At 43.9% G+C, this 26,180-nt stretch overlaps 1 protein-coding gene across 1 annotated transcript; it reads right to left on the reverse strand.

Moving 5' to 3' along the window:
- Nucleotides 1–25,506, reverse strand: LOC134966837 (cysteine-rich venom protein 6-like). Its single transcript, XM_063943886.1, has 6 exons — nt 25,463–25,506; nt 15,030–15,098; nt 10,777–10,820; nt 8,801–8,833; nt 523–708; nt 1–210 (listed from the first exon to the last, which is right to left on the reverse strand). Exons 1-6 carry the CDS (start codon nt 25,504–25,506, stop codon nt 203–205), a joined length of 384 nt encoding a protein of 127 aa, XP_063799956.1. The 3' UTR covers nt 1–202.
- Nucleotides 25,507–26,180: the final 674 nt, after the last annotated feature.

A 26,180-nucleotide genomic window follows, 5' to 3' on the forward strand; every position in this document is an offset into this window, starting at 1 on the left:
ATCTCAGCTTTATTAGAGTGAGTAGGGAGCATACAGCAGGCTCAGTTACATTCTCCTGGTAGTAAGCAGATTTTATTTTCATGAAGATATCCACACCGGCATTGTGCGGGAGAACAAACGTCAGTGTACAGTATATGCAATCTGTGTCCTCACAAGCTGTTTCACAACCGGAACACTCCTTATACTCCTTGCCGGGTCCAGATCAAGTTCCTGAATTAAAGGAAGAGAAACGAGACGATCACAAATCCACAGCTGACTGTCATACAAAGATCTCGTTGATTGTGAACAATCGATGGAGCAAGCCGATGGTAAAGTAAAGGAAAACATTTGGGGACCTGCACATGGGCCATTGATCTGAAGGACCAACATGCCCTCAACGTACATGTGCCGGCCCCCACATGATTGCTCAGAAGGGCAGAGACCTTTGGAACATATGAACTCCCTTCCCTCCCACTATACCCCACAGCTGCCGCATCAGCAGTGACAATGGTTACACTACCAGCTCATGGCCTTCTTCCTTACTTTTAGGACAGTCATCACGAGGAATGCAGACTCCTTTGCTGTCGCGGACATGTCCATCATTGCACTGACACATTCCGGGGGGACGGCACAAAAGACTGCACTTAATGTCTTTGTTCAAATTTTCACAGGTAGCTGGGCACTTTGAAGGACATGGCCTAAGATTCTCATTAACGCCATTACAAGGTCCTAAATGAAAATAAGAAAAAACAAATAACTCCCACGGCCTCTGGAGACTATGATTGCTTATGGTGATCATCCACTCATTGGAGGCTCCAGATGTGTGGCTGTAGCGTAGGGGAGCGGCACCAACTGGCCAGTGAGTCCTGGCCGGGGATGTTTGGCGGCGTATGGAGTGGCAGTTGGTGTGGTTCCCTTATTTGAATTTTGGACTGTACTGCAGCCTCACCTCTGCAACTCCCCCTGGTGGTTACATCCCTACCTCACAGCTATAATATCTTCAGAGAAAAACACTTTATGTACCAGCCTGGAGCAGCCATCGTCATTACCTTCACATCAATGTAACGACGCTGACTGTTCTCAATCTACATCTTTTATAAAAATTATTATTGTTTAAATAAATAAAATAATCCTGGAATCCTGCGGTTACCACCTTTTTATTTTCTGATTCCTGGCCAGGGTGTGTGGTCAGGAGGCGTGTCTAAAACCCCAGTAGGGTTACAATTTCTTTTTTAATGCCCCTTTATATGCCATCTGCTCTTTATGGCTCTTTATATGCCACCTGAGCCTCCGCATGCCCCTTTATATGGCATCAGATCACTCTTTGGACCCTTTTTATGGCTATGGCAGTTAGAGCCCCTACAGACACTTATATATACCATCATAATAGCAATAGCTGGACAAGAATAGGGACCACAGAGCCGGTGGCACAGACAATTTGATAGGTTAAAAAATGCAAAAATTATATTCAATAATATATATGTAATAGACTCTTCTAGGAGATTCCAAATATGTTGGCATGGAAACTTTAAATAAATAAATAAAAACAATTCAAAGTAGCATTAAAAATACATATACATTAAAATAAAAGAATAAAAAACGAAACAAACTTAAAACGGTATAATTACACAAATATGAAAGCATTTAGATAGACATCTGATACTGATGTTTTTGCAATTGAGTGATTATTGGTAAATTGCGCATGTATATGCTTTACACTGTGCATACGCCAATGTCTAATAGTGATGGGCATTAATGGGGAAGTGGATGCAAAAATGCAGGTGTGTTGTGGCTGTTTTGGGGGGCATGTTGCTGGGTGCGCTTGCCAATCCGTGCTCAGCAGCGTGTCTCAGGTGCCTCTTTTTAGGCTGTCATTGATTTAATAGAGCTGCCGATTATCGGTAAATCTACATGTGTGATGGGAATGTGTACACAGCTGCAGTTCCCCATGCCATGTCCCCGCTGGGCGTCTCTGTACCTTTCAGGACTGCTGTTTTTTTTTCTTCTTATAATTGCGCACACCCTTAGTGTTTCCAATCGCAGGTGCAGTTGCTATAGCGTCGCTTAATTAATCAGGTTAGATATTAATAATACTTCAAAGGATCTATGCGACAGGTCCAAATGATTTTATATGTTCAACTTAAAAAAAAACTTGATCTACGCATATCTCTAATAAGTACCTGAACAAGAACTGATAAAAGTCAACAAACTTTAAACCATATGATTGTGTGTGTGTATATATATATATATATATATATATATGATAAACAAACGTTATAATAAAATTCATTTTCAAGAGTATACATAAAGATTATATATACATTTATATATATATATATATATATATAATCTGTATGTATACTCTTGAAAGTGAATTTCATTATAACATTTGTTTATCATATTATGTATTATATATTTTACATTTGGTACATGCTGCTATTACTATTTAAATACTGTCTGTTATATTTGATACACGCTGCTATTTGTATACTCTCTGTTACATTTGATACATGCTGCTATTTGTATACTTTCTGTTACATTTGGTACATGCTGCTATTTGTATACTTTCTGTTATATTTGGTACATGCTGCTATTTGTATACTTTCTGTTACATTTGATACACGCTGCTATTTGTATACTTTCTGTTACATTTGATACACGCTGCTATTTGTATCCTTTCTGTTACATTTGATACACGCTGCTATTTGTATACTTTCTGTTACATTTGGAACACGCTGCTATTTGTATCCTTCCTGTTACATTTGGTACATGCTGCTATTTGTATACTTTCTGTTACATTTGGTACATGCTGCTATTTGTATCCTTCCTGTTACATTTGATACATGCTGCTATTTGTATACTTTGTGTTACATTTGGTACATGCTGCTTTTTGTATACTTTGTTACATTTGATACATGCTGCTATTTGTATACTCTGTTACATTTGGTACATGCTGCTATTTGTATACTTTGTGTTACATTTGGTACATGCTGCTATTTGTATACTTTCTGTTACATTTGATACATGCTGCTATTTGTATACTCTCTGTTACATTTGATACATGCTGCTATTTGTATACTTTCTGTTACATTTGATACATGCTGCTATTTGTATACATTCTGTTACATTTGATACATGCTGCTATTTGTATACTTTGTGTTACATTTGGTACATGCTGCTATTTGTATACTTTCTGTTACATTTGATACATGCTGCTATTTGTATACTCTCTGTTACATTTGGTACATGCTGCTATTTGTATACTTTCTGTTACATTTGATTCACACTGCTATTTGTATACGTTCTGTTACATTTGATACATGCTGCTATTTGTATACTTTCTGTTACATTTGGTACATGCTGCTATTTGTATACTTTCTGTTACATTTGATAAACACTGCTATTTGTATACTTTCTGTTACATTTTATGCATGCTGCTATTTGTATACTTTCTGTTACATTTGATACACGCTGCTATTTGTATTCTTTGTTACATTTGGTACATGCTGCTATTTGTAGACTTTGTGTTACATTTGATACATGCTGCTATTTGTATACGTTCTGTTACATTTGATACATGCTGCTATTTGTATACTTTCTGTTACAATTGATACATGCTGCTATTTGTATACTTTCTGTTACATTTGATACATGCTGCTATTTGTATACTTTCTGTTACATTTGATACATGCTGCTATTTGTATACTTTCTGTTACATTTGATACATGCTGCTATTTCTATACTTTCTGTTACATTTAGTACATGCTGCTATTTCTATACTTTCTGTTACATTTGGTACATGCTGCTATTTCTATACTTTCTGTTACATTTGATACACGCTGCTATTTGTATACTTTCTGTTACATTTGGTACATGCTGGTATTTGTATACTTTCTGTTACATTTGATACATGCCTCTATTTGTATACTTTCTGTTACATTTGATACATGATGCTATTTGTATGCTTTCTGTTACATTTGATACATGCTGCTATTTGTATACTTTCTGTTGCATTTGATACACGCTGCTATTTGTATACTTTCTGTTACATTTGATACATGCTGCTATTTGTATACTTTCTGTTACATTTAGTACATGCTGCTATTTGTATACTTTCTGTTACATTTGATACATGCTGCTATTTGTATTATTTCTGTTACATTTGATACATGCTGCTATTTGTATACTTTCTGTTACATTTGATACACGCTGCTATTTGTATACTTTCTGTTACATTTGATACATGCTGCTATTTGTATACTTTCTGTTACATTTAGTACATGCTGCTATTTGTATACTTTCTGTTACATTTGATACATGCTGCTATTTGCATTATTTCTGTTACATTTGATACATGCTGCTATTTGTATACTTTCTGTTACATTTGATACATGCTCCTTTTTGTATACTTTCTGTAATATTTGATACATGCTGCTATTTGTATACTTTGTTACATTTGATACAAGCTGCTATTTGTATACTTTCTGTTACATTTGATACATGCTGCTATTTGTATACATTCTGTTACATTTGATACATGCTGCTATTTGTATACTTTCTGTTACATTTGATACATGCTGCTATTTGTATACTTTCTGTTACATTTGGTACATTCTGCTATTTGTATACTTTCTGTTACATTTGATACAAGCTGCTAGTTGCATCCTTTCTGTTACATTTGATACATGCTGCTATTTGTATACTTTCTGTTACATTTGATACATGCTGCTATTTGCATCCTTTCTGTTACATTTGATACATGCTGCTATTTGCATCCTTTCTGTTACATTTGATACATGCTGCTATTTGTATACTTTCTGTTACATTTGATACATGCTGCTATTTGTATACTTTCTGTTACATTTGATACATGCTGCTATTTGTATACATTCTGTTACATTTGATACATGCTGCTATTTGTATACATTCTGTTACATTTGATACATGCTGCTATTTGTATTCTTTCTGTTACATTTGATACACGCTGCTATTTGTATACTTTCTGTTACATTTGATACATGCTGCTATTTGTATACTTTCTGTTATATTTGATACATGCTTTCTATCTACATAGTGACCTTTAAAGTGATAATTGTTACATTTACCTTTTAGAGGTAAACAATTAGTGTATGTGTCAGATACTGTTTATTAAACATCATACATCTGAAAAGAAAACACTTAAACAGCTTTATACTCACATTATTATATTATTTATAGACAGCAGCTATTCTGCGCTAACCTGTACAAATGACGCATTGCGTTCCCATGCTTTTTGTCCCCCCACTTTTGCTGATACCAGCTAGGCTAGCAGCACTGGGGACATCATCCTATTTGGCCGGTGGGAGCAGCACATGTGTAATTTATTCCCTTATTTATTTTTAATGCAATAAATTTGCATTAATGTACGATGAACATGATCACAGGAGTGGATCTTGCACCAGGGGTGAAGGGACTGCTATAGATACACCCCATGGCTGTTATCTCAAGGCATACCTCCACCCCTGCATTTTACATCAGCTTTCTCTCACCTGTTCTGCCTCTCTAAGAATAGCAAGTTGCAACGTATAGGTCAGCATATAGACGTATAGGGCGGCATGTTTTTCACTGTACATCAGCCCTCTCCTGGCAACTTTCAGCCTGGGGGGCAGACTCAAGCAGGCGGCCCAGCTTTTCACAGGATTCTGCAGTCAGGTGGCCCTGGAACACTTAAATTGCACTGGCCCGGGGGGCAGATGGCACCCTGCCCCCCTGCCCAGCCAGACCCTGCACCCCCCCATGTGTGCTTTATAAATTATAACATCACTAGCTATCCCATACATCAACCATCAATAGGTACAGAACATCAGGGATTTGCCTGATTGACATAGGCATGCGCACGGGGGGTGCCTTGTGCACGCAGGCACCCCCTTTTGTCCAGCACCCCCCACACGCCACGCCTGCAGCACACTTATCGCTGCTCGTTCCTGTGCCTGCCACAGCGCCGGTATTACAATGAGTCACACTGACTCCTGTTATGCCGCTGCCAGTGCTGCCCTGCCCGCTGCCCTGCCCGCTCCCAGAGTCTTCAGTAATGTGGCTGCTGTAGTGTTTGGGTCCTGGCAAGGAGGGGAAGGAGGAGCCGCATTCTCAGCTCCTCCCCCCAAAGTCAATAAAGCTGCCTGTGTGGGACTCACACCCGGCTGGAGGGCGGGGGGGGGAGGGGTGATCTCATACTTCCCCTGACGTCCCCGGCTCCAAAACGTCCAATCGAGGGAAGCAAAGGGGCTGACCATCTCGACGTGCAGCAGCAGCAGCAGTACTTGATTGTCCAGGTAAGAGAAACACAATCCTAAATTTGTTCAAGTGGCAAATGTTGCACAGCATCTCTTTGTCTCTCCATCGGCCCCCTCTCTCTCCCCCTCAGTTCCCATTCTCTCTTGCTCCCTCTGCCCTCTCTCTCTTGCGCACTATTTCTCTGAATTTCTCCCTCTGCCCCCCTCTATTTCTCTCTCCACCTCCCTGTCTGTCTATCCCCCCTCTCTCTCTTCATCTCTTCCCCTCTCTCCATCTCTTTACTCTGTCTCTCTCTTTCCATCTCTGCCCTCTTTCTCTGTCTACACCCTCTCTCCCTCTACACCCCTCTCTCTCCGTCTCATGTCTCTCTCTCTATCTCTGTTCCTCTTCCTCACTCTTTCCTATTCCCTAATATAATTCCTCTTCAGTGCCTCTCTCTCTGTCTCCCCCTCTCTGTCTGTCTTTCTCTCTATCTCTGCCCCTCTCTCTCTGTCTTCCCTGCTCTCTCTCTCTCCATCTCCACCCCCCTCTCTCTCTCCCTCCATCTCTATATGTTCCCCTGCACCTTTCTTCCTTCCTCTTCACAACTCTCTCTCCTTCCCTCCGTCTCCCCTCTCTCTCTCTGTCTACCCCCTCTCTCTTTCTACCCCCTCTCTCTTCATATCACCCTCTCTCTCTCTCTCTCCGTCTTGCCCTCTCTGTGTCTCTCTCTTTCTCCATCTCTATTTCTCTCTCTCTCTCTCTCTCTCTCTCTCTCTACCCCTCTCTCTCCTTCTCCACTGCTCTCTCTCCCTCTCATGTGTGTGTCTCTCTTTATCTGTTCCACTGCACCTCTCTTCCTTACTCTTCACCGCCCTCTCTCTTCCCCCATATCTCCCTCCCTCCCCGACACTCTCTCCTATTACTTAATATCATTTCTCTTCTATCCCTTTCTCTCTGTCTCCTCCCTCTGTCTCTCTCTCCATATCTGCCCCTCTCTCTCTGTCTTCCACTCTCTCTGTCTCCGCCCCCTCTCTATCTCCCTCTGCACTCTCTCTCTGTTCCCCTGCACATTTCTTCCTTCTTCTTATCCTCTTCCCCAGTCTCTCGTTGTCTACTCCCCCTCTCTCTCTCTCTCTCTCTCTCTCTCTCTCTCTCTGTCTACCCCCTTTCTTGCTCTCTGTCTACCCCCTTTCTCACTCTCTGTCTACTTACTTTCTCTCTATCTCCCTCTCTCTGTCTCTCCCTCTCCATCTCTGCTTCTCTCTCTCTCTGACCCCCCTCTCTCTCCATCTCCGTTCCTCTCTCTCCCTCCATCTCCTGTCTCTCTCTCTCTCTCTCTCTCTCTCTGTTCTACAGCACCTCTCTACCTTCCTCTTCACCCCCCTCTCTCCCCCCATATCTCCCTCCCTCTCCCTTCTCTCTTCTTCCTTAACATAGTTCTTCTTTTATCCCTTTAGTAAATTCTTCCACTACAGTATCATTGTCTTTCCTCAGCTCTCATGTTAAAGCCACTTGTTTCATTCTGCCTATCTCCCCTACTGATACTTTCCCTTCATGCCCCAGTGAACCCTTTCAACCCAATTTCCCTTATTACTCCCTCCACCTCTCATACCCTCTGCCTCTCCTCTTCAACTTCTCCCAGTTACCCTCTCCCTGTCACCCTCTCCATCCTCCAATGCCTCTCCTTGGCACCCACTGCTTCTCCCTTTTCCAGTCACCGATTGCCTCTCCATTAAACCAACTATCCATCTCCCTATCGTCCTCTGCCTCATCAGCATCATCCTCTGCCTCCTCCCTATCACCCTGTTTCTCTCCCTGACACCCACTGTCTTGTGGCATATTGTGAACTTGGGGAGGAGGAGGGGGGCCCAAAGCATAGTTTTGCACCTGGGCCCACCATTCACAAGTTCCGCCACTGGCTCTATACCAGTAGTTTCCAATATTTTCTTTTAAATCATGGCACCCTAGAGTATCAGAATGTTTCTCACAGCACCACAAGAGCAAAAGTTTCTTATTGAGAAGTTTTTTTGAAAAAAATATTAAGTACTGTAAAATGTGTTTATATGTCATGCTTAGGTTCAATTATGACTGCCTTCTGTTTCTCCACATATTCTATTATGGCTAGCTACAAGCACTGGTTTTGTCTATTACATTGTCCTTAAATGATTTAGATTGGTCAGTGAGGGCCCAGGCTTATAGGTTTTGGGTTTAATAATCATATGCAAGCCCTCACTGTACACTCTATTTAATCAAATTCCCTGTATTAGTTACTTTGCATTGAGTGCCAATATACGGTGTTAGACACACCCAATAGGCAGTTCTAGACATGCCCCTCCAATCGTGCACCCCCTAATAAAATGTGCTGTGCACTCCTATGTTGATTGATGTATGGGCCCTTTAACTTTGTGAGTTCTCTGTGAGTTTTAAATGAAGACACATTGAATATTAACAATATCTGGAAAGATTCTCTGCAAAATAAAAAGAAGAGCAGGCAACAGTCATCACATTTAAAGTGTACGATGTAATACAATATTTAATATGTAAAAGAAAAGACAATATTACAAACCTGGATTGCCTTCCACCAATGCCAAGCAAAGAACTAGAATGTAAAAGAATAAGTTATTATTCTATAAACAGAATAATACAACATAAAAGTAAATGCAATCAACCAAACCTGCAGAAATGATACAAACATATGGGGCTCAATTGTATTTAAATAATATTATGTGTTGGCTTTATTCAAGAAAATGTGGGCTATATTTACACAGGAGAAAGTGTATTTATATCCATATTGTCAGCCCCAAATATGGTTTGTAAAACTATTTAGGGGTATATTTACAGCAGTGGTTCCCAAACGTTTTTTAATCATGGCTTCAGGATTTTTTCACGGCACCCCTAGGCCAAAAGTTTCTTATTGAGAAATTTAGAAAGAAATATTAAATTAAGCAAATTGTGTTTATATGTCATCCTTATGATCAGTTATGTGGTGTGGGACAGTATCTGCTTCTGTTTGTCCACATATTTTATGATTTAAAGCCAAAAACACTGGTCATGACTATTACATTGACCATAAATAATTTAAATTGGTCCTGGACCACCAACCTGAACCCAGGGCACCCCTGAAAGTGTCCTGAGGCACCCCAGGGTGCTACGGCACACAGTTTTAGAACCACTGATTTACAGTATATTTTCTCAGCATTGACCAACAATTTGTTACTTGGAGGAAGGGACACTTATACCGCTTTTAGACCTGAATTTGCAGGTCGCAGCCAGGAGCCTGACACGGGTGCTACCCGGCTGACCGTAGTCACCAACCCAGCATATTGCCGGGTTGGTGACATTGCTGGTTACGCAACGGGGCAGTGCTTGGAGATCACATGATCTCCAAGCGCCGCCCGCACATAGATTGTAAACGGGAAGCCGGGTCGCATCGACCCAGCTCCCGTTTACACTGCACAGTTTGCCGGGTTGAACACGTGTTCAACCCCGCAAACTTCCTGAGTTGGAATACCGGGTCACTCGACCCGGACTATTCCAACTCGACCCTTTTACACCAGCCAACAACACGGTTATGCACGTTCATGTGCAATAACCCGTGTTACTAGCTGGTGGTGTAAAAGGGGTATTAGCCTGAATGGCTCGTTCCTAGTATGCATACTGTAGTTGTGGCGGTTAGACAGTGGCCCCGCATGATCCAATAGGATTGGCCGATCAGTGATCCAATTCGTCCATTGGCTAACTCCAATGATCAGCGTTTGTCTGTTGATATGTACAACATGTTAAAAATCACAAACTCGCTGATTTCTATAATTTTGGCGAATCAAGGATTTCCAACATGTTGAATTCTGCTGATTTTTTACCATAATCATCGGCACAACGCATAATTGTGCCGACGGCTTGGTGTTGGCTACATCAGTCAAGGTCTCAGTCAAATACTGATCAACATCTTCAGTCTTTTGAGGCCAATACATGACTCGATTTTCTGCCAGGAAAAGAAAACTACCTAGAGTAATTGGTTTGCAAAATTGCAGTGTATGGACAGTTAATCGGTTGGTTGAGTTAACTGACCAGAGGTAACTCCGAGAGAAAGCTTTGTGATTCAGAATGACCTTATGCACGTAGGGGCAGATGTATTAAGCCTGGAGAAGTGATAAAGCAGTGATAAGTGGAAGGTGATAACGCACCAGCCAATTATTACGGATTTGAAAAATGACAGTTAGGAGCTGATTGGCTGGTGCGTTATTGTCTTCCACTTATCACTGCTTTATCCCTTCTCCAGGCTTAATACATCTGCCCCATAATTATTTCTGCTTTCAAATAGCCTGAAATATAGAAACCACTGTATTGTCTACGACTAGTGTACATTATAAGTCCTTTCCAGCTTGCCCGTTACAGAATAGCATATGGAATGCACTGTATAAATCTTCCTTTGTGTGAGAGGATGCAATGTTGCTTTCGTACAAAATTCAATAAGAACACATCAGTGGTCACACACTGCGGAACCTTACAATATACTAGTGACTTACTGTAACAAGAACTCACCTATGCCCACCAACAGAAACAGCGTCTTCATTTTCTCCTCGTCACTGAAAGTAAATTAGGCTGCGAGTGTTATTTGTTAATCAGTAGAAAAATATACAGATAAAGTAATAGGAGAACCGCAGAGACAGCGACAGAGTGAGAGGAAATGAGAGTGACAGACAGAAAGAGAGAGAGAGAGAGAAATAGGGAGAGAGAGAGGGCGAGAGTATGTGGCAGAGGTGTGGGTGTAATGTACCTGTCAGTCTTGAGTACAATACGTCTTTCAGCGTCTACGTTCTCCTAAGCTCAGTTTGCAGGGTTTATTTATACGAACGGAGAATGTTATTTTTATTTTGTAATGTTTAATTGTAGTTCTTAATGTGGGTGTTACTCTAGTTATTGTCCAAGTTATACTTAAAGGTATTATGCACAGAATGCCATAATAAAATAAAATAAAAATCACAATTATAATAATTTCTCTCAAACTAATTAACTAATAATAAACATTTTGTATGTGTCATAGTATATATATATATATATATATATATATATATATATATATATATGGGACAGTTGCATTGACCTAACTTTTTTAGGGTGTCAGGATTGCACAGTTTACTTCAACACTATTCTATTCTTTATACAGTGACACAAGGGTTCCGTAGAGATGTACATAGAGGGGCAACATAGAACAGAGGTTCTCAAACACGGTCCTCATGGCACCCCAATGATAATTAAGTCATCTGTGGCCAAGCGTGGATATACTTTAAACCTGGACCGTTGGGGTGCCTTGAGGACCGCGTTTGAGAACCTCTGACATAGAACGATTTGCATGTACAGCCGTGGCCAGAGTTTTGAGAATGACACAAGTATTGGTTTTCACAAAGTTTGCTGCTTCACTGTTTTTAGACCTTTTTGTCAGATGTTACTATGGTATACTGAAGTAAAAGTACAAGCATTTTATAAGTGTCAAAGGCTTTTATTGACACTTACATTAAGTTTATGCAAAGAGTCAATATTTGCAGTGTTGACTCTATTTTTTCAAGACGTTAGCAATTCGCCCTGGCTTGCTGTCAATCAACTCCTGGGCCACATATTGACGGATGGCCACCCATTCTTGCCTAATCAATGCTTGTCAGAATTTGTGGGGTTTTGTTTGTCCACCCACCTCTTCAGGATTGACCACAAGTTCTCAACGGGATTAAGGTCTGGGGAGTTTCCTGGCCATGGACCCAAAATTTCGATATTTTGTTCCCTGAGCTACTTGGTTATCACTTTTGCCGTATGGCAAGGTGCTACGCCATGCTGGAAAAGGCATTTTCCATCACCAAACTGTTCTTGGATGGTTGGGAGAAGATAGAGGATGTTTTGGTACCATTCTTTATTCTTGGCTGTGTTCTTAGGCAAAATTGTGAGTGAGCTCAGTCCCTTGGCTGAGAAGCAATCCCACACATGAATGGTCTCAGGAAGCTTTACTGTTGGCATGACACAGGACTGATGGTAGTGCTCACCTTTCCTTTTCTGGACAGGGGCGGCATAGAAGCCACTTCTCTCTAGGAAAAACATCAGGGACATACTAATATTGTACAAAAGGTACAGAGTTTGGACTGCTGAGGACTAAAGTCATTTTCTCTGTTGAATCCCCTTTCAGATTGTTTGGGACATCGGGGATGTGCCAAGAGTCAGGGGGGGGGGGTGCGTGGGCTTGCGGCACGCTCCCATATGTCTTAGCAACGGGCACTTCGAGAGGCGAGGAGGGACAAACCAGAGACTGGAAGCAGCACTGAGCGCAGCCTTTCCTGCTCTCTGTGTGACCGGACTGGCCCACCAGCCCATCTGCCTTTCATTTTCCAGAAGTGCCAGATGGGCAATCTGGCCCTGTCCCTGCCCCTCCTTCTAGTGCCTTACTCTAATCTACCACCCCTTAGCCTAACCCTAACCTTTTCCCGACAGCCTAACCCCTGCCGTCTGCAGTCTAGGCCTAACTTCCCACCCTGTAGCCTGACCCTGACCTTCCACATATCCTAATCCCTACTACCCGCAGCCTAACCCTAATGTCGACATTCTGGCAATGTTGAAATGTCTCCTGACTGTATTCTGAGAATGTCAACACGTTGCCTGTTGACATTTAACAATGTTGGCATCATAAGTGTCGACATTGTGGTGTTAACTTTATGAATGTCAACGTTGTTATATTTTAATCTTTTGACTACATCCCAGCATAATTACATGCTCAGATCACATAATTACATAGCGAATGGTAAGGCGGGAGGGCCCTAATCACAAGAGCTTGCATTCTAGGTGGGAGAACATGGCGGGCATGATTCTGAGGAGGACACAGTAGCTAGGTCAGATGCAGTAGAGCAGTGCTGTCCGTCTGCTACCTTAGGGCTGTTGCGGCCTATGGTGGCGATTTCAGCATCTGCAGACGCTCACACTCAGACGCATGGCTGTACACCAGACGAGGGCTTTGTAGCGGTATAAGCATAAAGTCGCAACTGTGGCAAAAGATTCAAACATGACCCCACTGCTTCCGACTCAGAATCAGCCCCATAGAGTTCCTCGTAGCTCAGTTGCAGGTTGTATGTATACAGAGTACAGGGTTTTTTCTTATGTAATGTTATGTATACAGAGTACAGGTTTTTTTTCTTATGGAATGTTTAATTATAGTTCACCATGTACTCATTACTGTGGGTGTTACACTAGATGGTGCAATACCCGGTGTTTCACAATTAGCAAAGTCACAACCGTAACGCATTTCACTGCCTAGTAACAAAGTCAGCATTATGTCCTAATATACAGGCTGACTCTGAGTCACGTGTGTGATTTCACCTTAATGCAGCTTCCAAGCCCTTTCCCTGTGTACCAGCGTGCAAGGATGGAGATGGCTACTCGCATCTTGGCAGGCGAAGTGTCTCATGTGAGTATGGCCTCCTATGTTGTGTGTCTGTGTATACAGCCGCTTTCACTGCCACACTCGCCACACAACTGCGACACTTCCACAAGGTGCTACCGCTGTGTGTGCCGGAGTTGCCAACCCCTTGTTACCTCCCAGCAAGGCTGGCATAAGCTTACCGCTGTTTGTTGAATACTGAAAGGAGGATATAACCCCTCTAGTGAGTGCTAAAGGCGTTATGGTTCATTGTTAAATGGGGTCCTAAGAGGTAAGTTACTAAGATGGGAGATCTACTTAAGATGGGCTGTTGCCCATAGCAACCAATCAGATTCTACTTCTCATTTATCTAGAACCTTCTAAAAGATAATACCTGGAATCTTATTGGTTGCTATTGGCAACATCCTATCTTAAATAGAACTCCCATCTTAGTAAATGTACCTTTAAGTGACTTAGGGGGTCATTCCGACCCGATTGCTCACTGCAGTTTGTCGCAGCGCAGCGATTGGGTCGGAACTGCGCATGGCAGCTTTCGTTACCTAGCGATCGCCTCTGAGACACAGGCGGTCGCTAGGCGGGAGGGGGCTGAACGGCGGCGTTAAGCAGCCGTTTAGAGGGATCGATCCGGCCAATGCAGGCATGGCCAGACCGTTGGGGGGGGCGGGCCGTGGCGGCTGTGTGACGTGTCACACAGCCGCTACGGCCAGCGGGTGCGACGAGCGGGGAGGCCGGCACTGACATGTGGGGCGGACTAGCCCTGTGCAGGGGTCCCCCCGCATGTCTGAGTTTACGATCATAGCGGTGCTAAATTTAGCACAGCTACGATCAACTCGGAATGACCCCCTTAGTTGGGGATAGTATGTGTTACCCCGCCAGGACAAGGTATCTCTAGAATGGGGATAGAGGGCCTGATTCAGTTTGTAAGTAAAGCAATAAAGCACACAACTGGCTAAAACCATGATGCACTGCAGATGGTTAGGCTGGGGGGACGGAAGGTTAGATGGAGTGATAGAATTAGCGTTACCTCCCTCCTGCACCCCTGTCATAATTTGAAAGCAGCCGGGATGCCAGTGTGGCTATTCTGCCAGTATCCCATACCCAACCCTAAATACAGTTGTGGTAGCTAACTGGGTAGGAAAAGGATTAAGGTTGTTTAGGTAGATAGATAGGTGTAAGTTATTGTACTGTACATTCTTTTGTGGAAAAGAGAAATGTTTCAGAGTACCAGCTAAAGTGGTGAAAAAGTTTATCATAATAGTTTTTCGTAACAGTGAGATAATTTGTTTAATTCTGAAAATATAATGCAGTATGTATTGAAATACATAAGTATGTATATATATATATATATATATATATATATATGTATTTATGCATGACTTACCTTTTCTTTGTGAAAAGTGTTGCCAAGAGGAAGTGTCTTCTGATCTGTTCCTGCAAAATAAAGAATAACCTATTTCCAACAATTGTATTTATTACTTTTGGAAGAGTTACACTAAGAATTTAAGATCTGGCTTGCAGGGGTGTTTCCAGGAAGCCCAGGTAATTGGGACCTGTAATACAATACTTTATTTGTCATTAACAAGACAGCCATAAATGTCAATGAAATTAACACGAGCACTCTGCACAGTGGAACAAGCAATAAACATATTTCATTAAAATTAACCCTGTTCCTTTTGACCATTTAGCAAATGCACAGCTGTTGGGAAAAAGCTATTAAGCATACGCTTAGTGTGCACAAGGTATATATACATATAAGGTACAGAAAGAGCAAGTAAGTGAACTTGGGGTACAGGGGGTCATTCTGACCTGATCGCACGCTGCACTTCTTTGCAGCAGTGCGATCGGTTCGGAACTGCGCATGCGCAGTGTGTGCATTGCGCACAAGTGTCATTGCCCGGCAACAGCCTACGATGCCGAGAACGGGGAAAGCGGCCGCGGCGGCAACCGCAAGGAGATTGACAGGAGGAAGGCGTGTCTGGGTGTCAACTGACCGTTTTCTGGGAGTGGTCCAACGAACGCAGGCGTGTCCAGGCGCTTTGAGGGCGGATGTGTGACGTCAAATCCGTGACCTGCATCGCTGGATCCATCGCAAATGGTAAGTAGGTCTAGGTCTGGTCTTGTTTTTCTATAAACATTTTTTAGCATTGCAGGGCTGCACAAGCGTTCGCTTGTGCACAGAGACCAACATACTGATATGGGGGGGTACGTAATAGAGGAAGTCACATAATGCATACTGCTGTACCCATTACTATGCCCTATTATATAAGGGCACCATTTTCCCTAGCTATTTGGGAGGGGTGTAGTATGGTATGTCGGCGGTCGGGCTCCCGGCGACCAGCATACCGGCGCCGGGAGCCCGACCGCCGGCATACCGACAGTGTGGCGAGCGCAAATGAGCCCTTTGCGGGCTCGCTGCACTCGCCACACTGTGGGCACGGTGGCGTGCTACGCGCGCCATGCTATTTTATTCTCGTGGACCCCCACGAGGGAGAATAAGTGTCGGTATGCCGGCTGTCAGGATTCCGGCACCGGTATACTGTGCGCCGGGATCCCGACAGCCGGCATACTGAAGACCACGCATTTGGGAGATATACAAACTGCAGGGACAGCAGAATTCATGCCTAGTCAGGACCAGGGAGGCCAGACCCATACTAAGTAATTATTCAGTTCAAACCATCATTGAACCCAAATTCTTCTAGGTAGACATCACCCTCAGAACTCCCATGGGAAAAAAACTGAGGAACAAGCATTAATTGATTCCAGGGCAGCTGACAACTTAATTTCTGCCGACTTTGCCAAAGACAGGGGTCTCCAACTTTACAAGCTACCCACCCATTCTCTTTGATCTCTGGGGATGGGGGTAAGATCCCACATCTTTCCATTACACAGGAAACTACTGCTACTCATATGCAAACAGGAGCCACTCACTACTCATCTCTGTTCTTGTCCAGTCACAAGCCATCCACTTTTAATTTTAGGGCTACCATGGCTATGTCTCCACTCACTCACACTGGACTGGTCCTTTTCAGATATCAAAGCATGTGGAGCCAAGTGTTAACTACATTGCCACACCAATGTGGTCAAGAGAAACCCCATGACGCTGTACTATTCTAAGGTCACAACGATCCCACCCTCCCACTACTCTGAATTACCATTATTTGATAAGTGAAAAGCAGAGCAGATTACCAGGAGGGTGATTGTGGGGTCAACCTGGTTCAAGGAAAGCCTCCACCTCAGGAACAGATTTTCCCACTCTCATTGCAAGAGACCAAGGCAATGTCAGACTATATCAGGAGGACCTGGTGAAGGGTTTTATTTGAACGTCCAAATTACCTGCTGAGCTGGGTTCTTCTTCGTAGCCAAGAAGGATGTAGCACTCCATCCTTGCATCAACTATGGAGCACTTCATCCTTGCATCATCTCAATGCCATAACCATTACAAAAGTGTACGCCCATCCCAATTATTTCCAAATTAATCAACCAACTGAAAGGGGCCACTGTCTTCACCAAGCTGGACCTGAGGGGGGTCTACAACCTTACCTAGATTTGACAAGGAGATGAGTGGAAGACTGCTTTTAACACAAGGGATGGACACTTTGAATACTTGGGCTCTGCAATGCCTGGTGGTTTTTCAGATATTCATGACTGAGATATTCTGAGACCTCGCGTACTTGTTCCATAGTCTACCTTGACAATATTTTAATATTTTCTTCTTGCTTCACAAGCCACTGTCAACAAGTAAAAGTGGTGCTCAAACAACTACGAACCAACCACTTATATGGCAAATTGGACAAGTACCAGTTTGAGCAGACCTTGTTACCTTTGCTTGGGTACATTGTTTCTGACCATGGGTCTGGCAACGGATCCGGCATAATTCCAGGCTATCAAGCAGTAACCACTGACCAATGGCCTCTGAGCCATGCAACAATTCCCATGGTTTTATTTTAACATTTCTAATCTGGAGTTTTTTATAGTCATACATATCAGGCCTCAATTAGTTCTAACACCTGTAAATGAGATAAACTTCTAAACCTATTCTTAAGATTCTTGAACCGATTAAACTGGGAAGCTTAAGGTCACTCGCCAGATTTTCACCTGTCTATAAAACATTAGAATCATCTAATGACCATTTCCTCAACAAGGAATTAGAGGCCAGCATATGAGGAACAGTATAGGATTCCATTTTATAGTTACATAAAATCTTAGATATCATTAGATACAATTAGACACATTAAATCTTACATAAAATCACTTTTAAGCAGAGCCGGCCCTCACCTATATGATGCCCTAGGCAAGATTTTGGCTGGTGCCCCCTAGTACCATTGCTAGTTTTGCCTCTGATCATGCACCCCTTTCCCAGCACCATCACCCCTCACCCATAGCGGTTCTCATTTTGGTGCTCCTACCCCCTATATTTTAAATAGGAACAGTGCACACATTCAGTCTGCAACCCAAAAAGGGGCGTGTTCTTGCTGAGAAGGGGCATGGCCACAAAATAGTACCCTCAATTCAAATTACGTCACACAGTAGTGCAACTTTATTCACATTATATCATGCAATAGTGTTCCTAAATCACATTACATCACACAGTAGTACCACTTTATCTTATATACGTTACTCCTCACAGTAGTGCCCCTTATTCACATTACATCACACTGAATTGCTCCTTATTCACATTACACCACACCATATTGCTATTTATTCACACTAGACCACACAGTAGTGCCCTTTCTATACGCCACGCCACATAGTAGAGCACCTTATACACATAATGCCACACATTAGTAATGCATTTATAAACATAATACCACTCAGTAATGCCCCTTACAAATGACACACATTATTAATGTCCTTATAAACATAATGCACCTTACACATTATGCCAACCTTTATTAAAGCCCATATACACATAATGTCCCTTACACATAAGCCCTTATACACATAATGACACACATAGTGCACCTTACACATATGACGCACATTATTAATGCATTTATACACATGACACACATAATGCCCATTACACATATGACGAACACTATTGCACAACCTACCCACCTGCACACAGCACTTACACGGCCACTAACACTGTGACTTCTGCCTCTGCTTGGATACGGATGTGTCCTCATATATCTTGCCTTAATACGCCATGCAGCAGGAGATGCCTGGCATGAGTCAGCTGGCAGCTCCCAGCCAACTTTGCTAACATCGGGCACCTTTTTTGTAGAAAATGCGTCTTATTTACATTGGCCCTCATTCCGAGTTGTTCGCTTGGTAAATTTCATCGCATTGCAGCGATTTTCCGCTTAGTGCGCATGCGCAATGTCCGCACTGCGACTGTGCCAAGTAAATTTGCTAAGAAGTTAGGATTTTTACTCACAGCTTTTTCTTCGCTCAGGCGATCGTAGTGTGATTGACAGGAAATGGGTGTTTCTGGGCGGAAACAGGCCGTTTTATGGGCGTGTGGGAAAAAACGCTACTGTTTCCGGAAAAAACGCGGGAGTGGCTGGAGAAACGGAGGAGTGTCTGGGCGAACGCTGGGTGTGTTTGTGACGTCAAACCAGGAACGACAAGCACTGAACTGATCGCAGATGCAGAGTAAGTCTGAAGCTACTCTGAAACTGCTAAGAAGTGTGTAATTGCAAAATTGCGAATACGTCGTTCGCAATTTTAACATGCTAAGATTCACTCCCAGTAGGCGGCGGCTTAGCGTGAGCAACTCTGCTAAAATCGCCTTGCGAGCGAACAACTCGGAATGACCTCCGCTGCTTTGTGACTAGGATGCACAAGCAGCTTCTGCTGATTAAAATGATATGTGGCATGCCCAGGGGCGTATTGGGAAACAAAAGTGGCCCTGGAAAATTTCTAAAAGTGGCCTCATGTGGGTGGCACCAAACCAACTGTAGGCAGAGCCAATACCAAAGTAGGCGGGATTAATACTTCAACATTATATTACACCTCATAACCCCAGACATAGTACACCTCATACCCCTGACATAATAGTACACCTCACACCCCCAGACATAATATTACACCTCATACCACAAGACATATTACAGCCCATACCTCATATCCACAGACATATAACACTTCATACCTAGAATCCCCAGAGATAATATTACACCCCATACCTTATACTCAGACATAATACTGTAACAGCATGTTGCTCCTAGTCAGGTCATTTCACAGCCGCAACACAGGAGAAGAACATGCATTTAGGGGAGTAGTGTACACTCATACTCACCTCACCTCTCCTGATCCCACTGCGACTGCGCCTTCTCATACCGCAAGGTCCGCGCCGATGATGTCAGTGGCCTTTAGGTGTGCGGATCTCCTCTTCTGGTCAGCCGGATGGGGGTGGGGCGGCTTTCTAGATAGCGACTGCTGGCAGCAGCTCTCTCCAGTAAGTAGATGACATGGAGAGCGGGCCGGCTCTCCTGACAGCGGGCGCAGGCTGCAGCATAGGGATGGCCATCGGTGGGTCGTACCATCGGTGGATAACCTCAATGGTGGGAAACCATCTAAATGGGAACCATCAATGGTTTTGCCCATCGATAGTCACCATTACATTAGTATTAAACTAGACGCAGGCCAATCAGAGCCCAAGGGTGTGGCTTTGCAGGTGTCAGGGGGTGTAGCAATGCTCTGTGTCCCTGACACCCTAGAGTAAAAAGAAAAAAAATATTTGATAGCTCTTTATCATCGATAGTAGGAAACCATCTGGTTCTCCCCCATTGATGGTAAAAGTAGTTACCATCGATCATAAACCATCGATGATTTCAAATAATTGATGGTCAATGGCCATACCTACCGCAGCGCTTACTAGTAAGCAGGTGATGGGGAGGGGGAGTGGACGGCTTTCCTAACAGCGGCCGCTGGCTGCAGCACTCACCAGTAAGCAGGTGATGGGGAAGAGGGGGGAATGGCCGGCTCTCCTGCTCAGTTAATTAATAAAACAGTTAGCAGGTGACGTGGAGGGGGGCGGTGCTGCATTTGACAGGCAGCCCCACACCCCAATCGGCCCACCGGGGTATACCCTGCACCACCACCACCCCGTGGGGGCATTGGCCAATCTGGGCCTGGGCATGCCTATAACTTGGGTGCAACTGTGGCTGTATCTGCATATGAAATGCCATGTAACAGTGATTTCCAGGAATACACTGTAATGTAGCATTTCATATGCAGATACAGCCGCAGTCACACACAGAATATAGGCATGCTGCATTTCATTTTAATCAGCAAAAGCTGCTTGTGCTCCTAGGCATTCCAAACGCCCTAGGCATTTGCCTAGTTTGCCTATGCCTAGGGCCGGCTCTGCTTTTATGATATTGGGAGGGGTAGGAGATTACCAGAGTTAGGCCACAGCAGTTCTGGCTGCAATAAAATTTTGACCTGTTATATACCCCTCCTTTTTAGGGATATTTGGAGGTAGCCAATTAAATAAGGCAGTAGCTGGAGTAGGTTTTCCATCTATCTGTATCACTTTACCCATTAATTCAAAAACTTCAGCCCACAAATTACGTAATGTTGGCCATTCCCAAAATGTATGTATAAAAGTGCAATCTTCTGAACATTGCTTCCAACAATATTTAGAACTCGAAGGCCACATTTTATGCAAATAAGTTGGTATAAAATATAATATTTGAAAAAGTTTAAAGTGCATTTCTTCGTATATCTGGACATACTTGAAGGGGTAATATAAATAGTTTCCCACTGTGAGAGAGTTAATGTAATTTATCATAGGGCAGGGGGAGGAAATGTAAGAGAACAAGACATAGAGGTCAGAGGATAACCAGTGCTGAAAGTAGGGTGGTACGGGGTGATACGCAATACCATTAAGAAATGTGGTGGTGGTATGCATTACCACCTGCCCACCACTGGAGCATCATTTATATTTTTATGTGAGGGACATAAAATGGTGTCAGTGGCAAAAGTGTGTGTGGCATAATATGTAATAGGCATTACGGTGTGTGGTATAATATATAAGGAATTATGGTGTGTGGCATAATGTGTAATGGGCATTATGGTGTGTGGCATTATGTGTTTTGGGTGTTACGGTGTCTGGCATAATGTGTAATGGGCATCACGGTGTGTGGAATAATGTGTAATGGGCATTACAGTGTGTGGCATAATGTGTAATGGGCATCACGGTGTATGGCATAATGTGTAATGGGCATCACGGTGTATGGCACAATGTGTAATGGGCATTACAGTGTGTGGCATAATGTGTAATGGGTGTTACGGTGTCTGGCATAATGTGTAATGGGTGTTACGGTGTCTGGCATAATGTGTAATGGGCATTACGGTGTATGGCATAATGTGTAATAAGCATTATGGTGTGTGGCATAATGTGTAATGGGCATTACAGTGTGTGGCATAATGTGTAATGGGTGTTACGGTGTCTGGCATAATATGTAATGGGTGTTATGGTGTCTGGCATAATGTGTAATGGGCATTACAGTGTATGCCATAATGTGTAATAAGCATTATGGTGTGTGGCAGAATATGTACTGGGCATTACGGTGTGTGGCATAATATATACTGGGCATTACGGTGTGTGGCATAATATGTATTGGGCATTACGGTGTGTGGCATAATGTGTAAGGGTCATTACTGTGTGTGGCATAATGTGGCCATGCCCCTATTTTCATGTAGCCACTCTCCTAGTTTTGTGTGACCACGCCCCTCATCACACAGGACCACGCCCATTTTTACTATCAGTACCAATAAGAAAAAAATTCTACTTGTACCGCTGGGGATAACAGAACACAGAGGGCAGAGGGGTTGAGGACAATACAAGACATAGAGGATGGGGGGAGGAGACAGTAGAAGAGAGAATAGTTGGGGCGGTCAGGGACCATACAAGAAAAGACTTGCGGAGGGGATGTTAAACTTACAGATATGGTTGAGGGGAAGAATGTAGAAGAGGGATTACACATGTAAAGGATGGAGCAAGATGATGTCACTGTTACGGTGTCTGGCATAATGTGTAATGGGCATTACGGTGTATGGCATAATGTGTAATAAGCATTATGGTGTGTGGCATAATGTGTAATGGGCATTACAGTGTGTGGCATAATGTGTAATGGGTGTTACGGTGTCTGGCATAATATGTAATGGGTGTTATGGTGTCTGGCATAATGTGTAATGGGCATTACAGTGTATGCCATAATGTGTAATAAGCATTATAGTGTGTGGCAGAATATGTACTGGGCATTACGGTGTGTGGCATAATATATACTGGGCATTACGGTGTGTGGCATAATATGTATTGGGCATTACGGTGTGTGGCATAATGTGTAAGGGTCATTACTGTGTGTGGCATAATGTGGCCATGCCCCTATTTTCATGTAGCCACTCTCCTAGTTTTGTGTGACCACGCCCCTCATCACACAGGACCACGCCCATTTTTACTATCAGTACCAATAAGAAAAAAATTCTACTTGTACCGCTGGGGATAACAGAACACAGAGGGCAGAGAGGTTGAGGACAATACAAGACATAGAGGATGGGGGGAGGAGACAGTAGAAGAGAGAATAGTTGGGGCGGTCAGGGACCATACAAGAAAAGACTTGCGGAGGGGATGTTAAACTTACAGATATGGTTGAGGGGAAGAATGTAGAAGAGGGATTACACATGTAAAGGATGGAGCAAGATGATGTCACTGAATGATATCATTAGCGATATCGTTCAGTATGTACTGTATGTACTACCTCACTTGTGTCAAGGGGAAACACTGAGGCTATTGCTCATGGAGTGTATTGCCTTGTGTGTACCCAGCATTAGTCAGACTTACTATATTTTAACTGAAGTACATATTCAGAACAGTACATCCAACCTTGAACAACATCTGTGTCCAGGTAATTCTAACCTAAAAAGTTGACACTTTCTTATGTACTGACTTGTCTAGTTATGAACTGAAGTGTCTGAACATGGCTAAGAATAGGATATGCACAAACAAATCTCTTACAGCTATGTGTGCAAATGCTATGAGCTTGGGAGATAAAATTCCAGAACTATTTGTAATAGTAACAAGGGTTGATATGGATATTGTGGCTATTAGGAAGTCTTGGTGCAATGAGAAATATGACTGGGACATAGCTATATCAGGATACACGTTATATAGAAAGGACAGAATGGGAAAGACCAGAGGAGGGGTAACAATGTATGTGAAAAAAGATAAAAAATGCTATTTTAATACAAAATACTGATGAAAAAGCTGAGGCCTTTTGGGTGACCGTACAAGGACATTACTCACACTGGGGTGATCAATAGATCACCTGGCCAGGAAAAAAATATGGACAGGAAACTTTTGCAGAACATCAATAAAATGGCTTTATAAGGGGGGTAATAGTCATGGGAGACTTTAATCTACCCAATGTAAACTCGGAGTGCTCTTTTGCAAGTTCCACTAGAAGTGGGGACATTGTAAATTCCTTGCAGGGAGCATCTCTCAAGCAATTGGGGAGGGAACCCACATGCAGAGATTCAATATTAGAATAATACTCACAAATGGCAGCAGAATGTCAGACAAATACAGGAGAAATCCTAGGATCCAGTTAACATCAGGCCAGGGCTGTCTTAACAGCAGTGTAGGTCCCTGGGCAAAGCAATGCCCTGGGGCCCCTTCCCATCCTCCAACATTAGGGGTGGGGGGTGCTATCAGCGGCAATTCTGATGTCCGCAGGCAGTGTTCTATCTTCCACTCAGCATGTAGGACCTGAAGCAAACATTTCTGTTAATTACTCCTTACTGCACAAATGGTGGGAGATGTGGCGGGAGGGAGAACACTAAACTGTAGAAGGAGGCATTGGGATGAATGATGGGTCCCTAGTACATGACTTCCTGTGTGGTAGGGGGTGTTTAATACGCAGGGGAGGGGTGGATAGTGGAGTGGGCTTAATATGCAACACTTTCCGGTAGGAGGGCAGCTTGCTTGACTGCAGATATCACCAGTTCCTGGAAATAGATTTCTTAGCTTTAAATGGGGAAAAAACTAGTGAGTCCCTCCTTTCAGGAGATACTGGGGACTTGGTGATCAAATTTCAGGAGCCAGAGCAATCCACCAATGAAAATATTGAACTGCATATCATGCGTGTGGAGCTGGAGCAGGGACCAGCTGCCGGAAGGCTGATATCTCTGGTTCTTGACACAGTAGAGACAAGCTGCCAAAGTCCACCAAAAGAGGAGAGTCCCAGCTTTAGGAATATATCCCAGAAAAACTCTAAGTCAGACAGAACCCTAGATATTTGGCTGGGAAGAGCAATTAACAGGCTCCGACGGGGACCACAGCTTTGAAGTCGGATATCTCAAGTTCCCCAGGGCCAATTTTCACACCCCATGAACCCCATGAAAGAGGGGTCCCTCAGCTATCAACCCTTAAACTCCTGGGGCCCTTGGGCAAGAGCACATTGGGCCCATACAAAAAGACGGCCGTGCATCAGGCAGTATGGGTTATTAAAAAGTAAAGGACAAACTCATGTTACACAAAAACCAAATGGTGTTGGATTTTAGGAAGGCTGATTTTGCACAGATGGGGAGATGTATAACAGGGGCGAAGGGGGCAGCAATGGCGCCGCAGCAGGATAAAGAGGAGGGGTGCCGGGCGGCCCGAAGGCGTGAACGCCGGGGGAGGGGGGGTTGGCTGCAGGGAGGCAGGACCCCCTCCCCTTTGCATCACCTGCAGGGAGCCCTGGGCCAGTAAAAGGTGCGGCCCAGAGGCGGAGGGGGGGGGAGGAGGGAGAGGCAGATAAAGCAGCAGCTGGGGGGGAGGGAGTTAATAGCTCCATTTTCCCCACACAGGAAAGGAAGTACCTGTGTCTGTCCGGTGGCTGCTGCAATTCCAGGGATCCAGGCATGGCTTCCACAGGGACCGGAGGCAGGTCACCATCACAGCAGGGAGCAAGGGTCGGGCAGCGCTTGGCAGAGCGGCCAGAGAGGAGAAGGGAGCTTCCAGCACGATACAGAGGCCGGGAGGTCAGCATTTCTGGCCAGCAGCTGCAGGGCCCATCCGTTCGTTCCTCTTCAGAAAGGCAGCACATGAGCAGTGAAAATGGTGCTGTGGCGCCATCTGGTGGCCGGAGGACACATAAGAAGAAACAACCAGGGGAAAAAAGAAAGAAAGCAGGAAAAGCAACTGCTAGATCCGGAAGGCAGCAGCGACCAGCAGCCCTGCGAAAGGAGCAAGGGCAAGAGGGGGGTGAGTACCAGCCGGGGCAAGAAGGCATAGGAGAAAGGGGGAATGGGGCAGCCATTTTAGGCCCAAGGGGGGAGGGGCAGAGCGGCTATGGCCTACTACAGTCCAGGGGAACCCCTATTAACGTTGCAGCACAACGGTTGCAGAATACCCCAACACAGGCTAGGAACGTAGGAACAGCATGCCAGGAAGGGGGAGTTATTCTCACCGACACAGCTAGCGGGGCAGGGTCACCCGAAGTGAGGGGGAGATGGGTATTCCTGGCAGAGACACAGCAATATAATAGCCCGGCTAGGCAGCCAGAGGGCACTCCTAGGCAAGGGGGTAACTGGGGAC

This window comes from Pseudophryne corroboree, chromosome 10, assembly GCF_028390025.1.
Source record: "Pseudophryne corroboree isolate aPseCor3 chromosome 10, aPseCor3.hap2, whole genome shotgun sequence".
NCBI lineage: Eukaryota > Metazoa > Chordata > Amphibia > Anura > Myobatrachidae > Pseudophryne > Pseudophryne corroboree.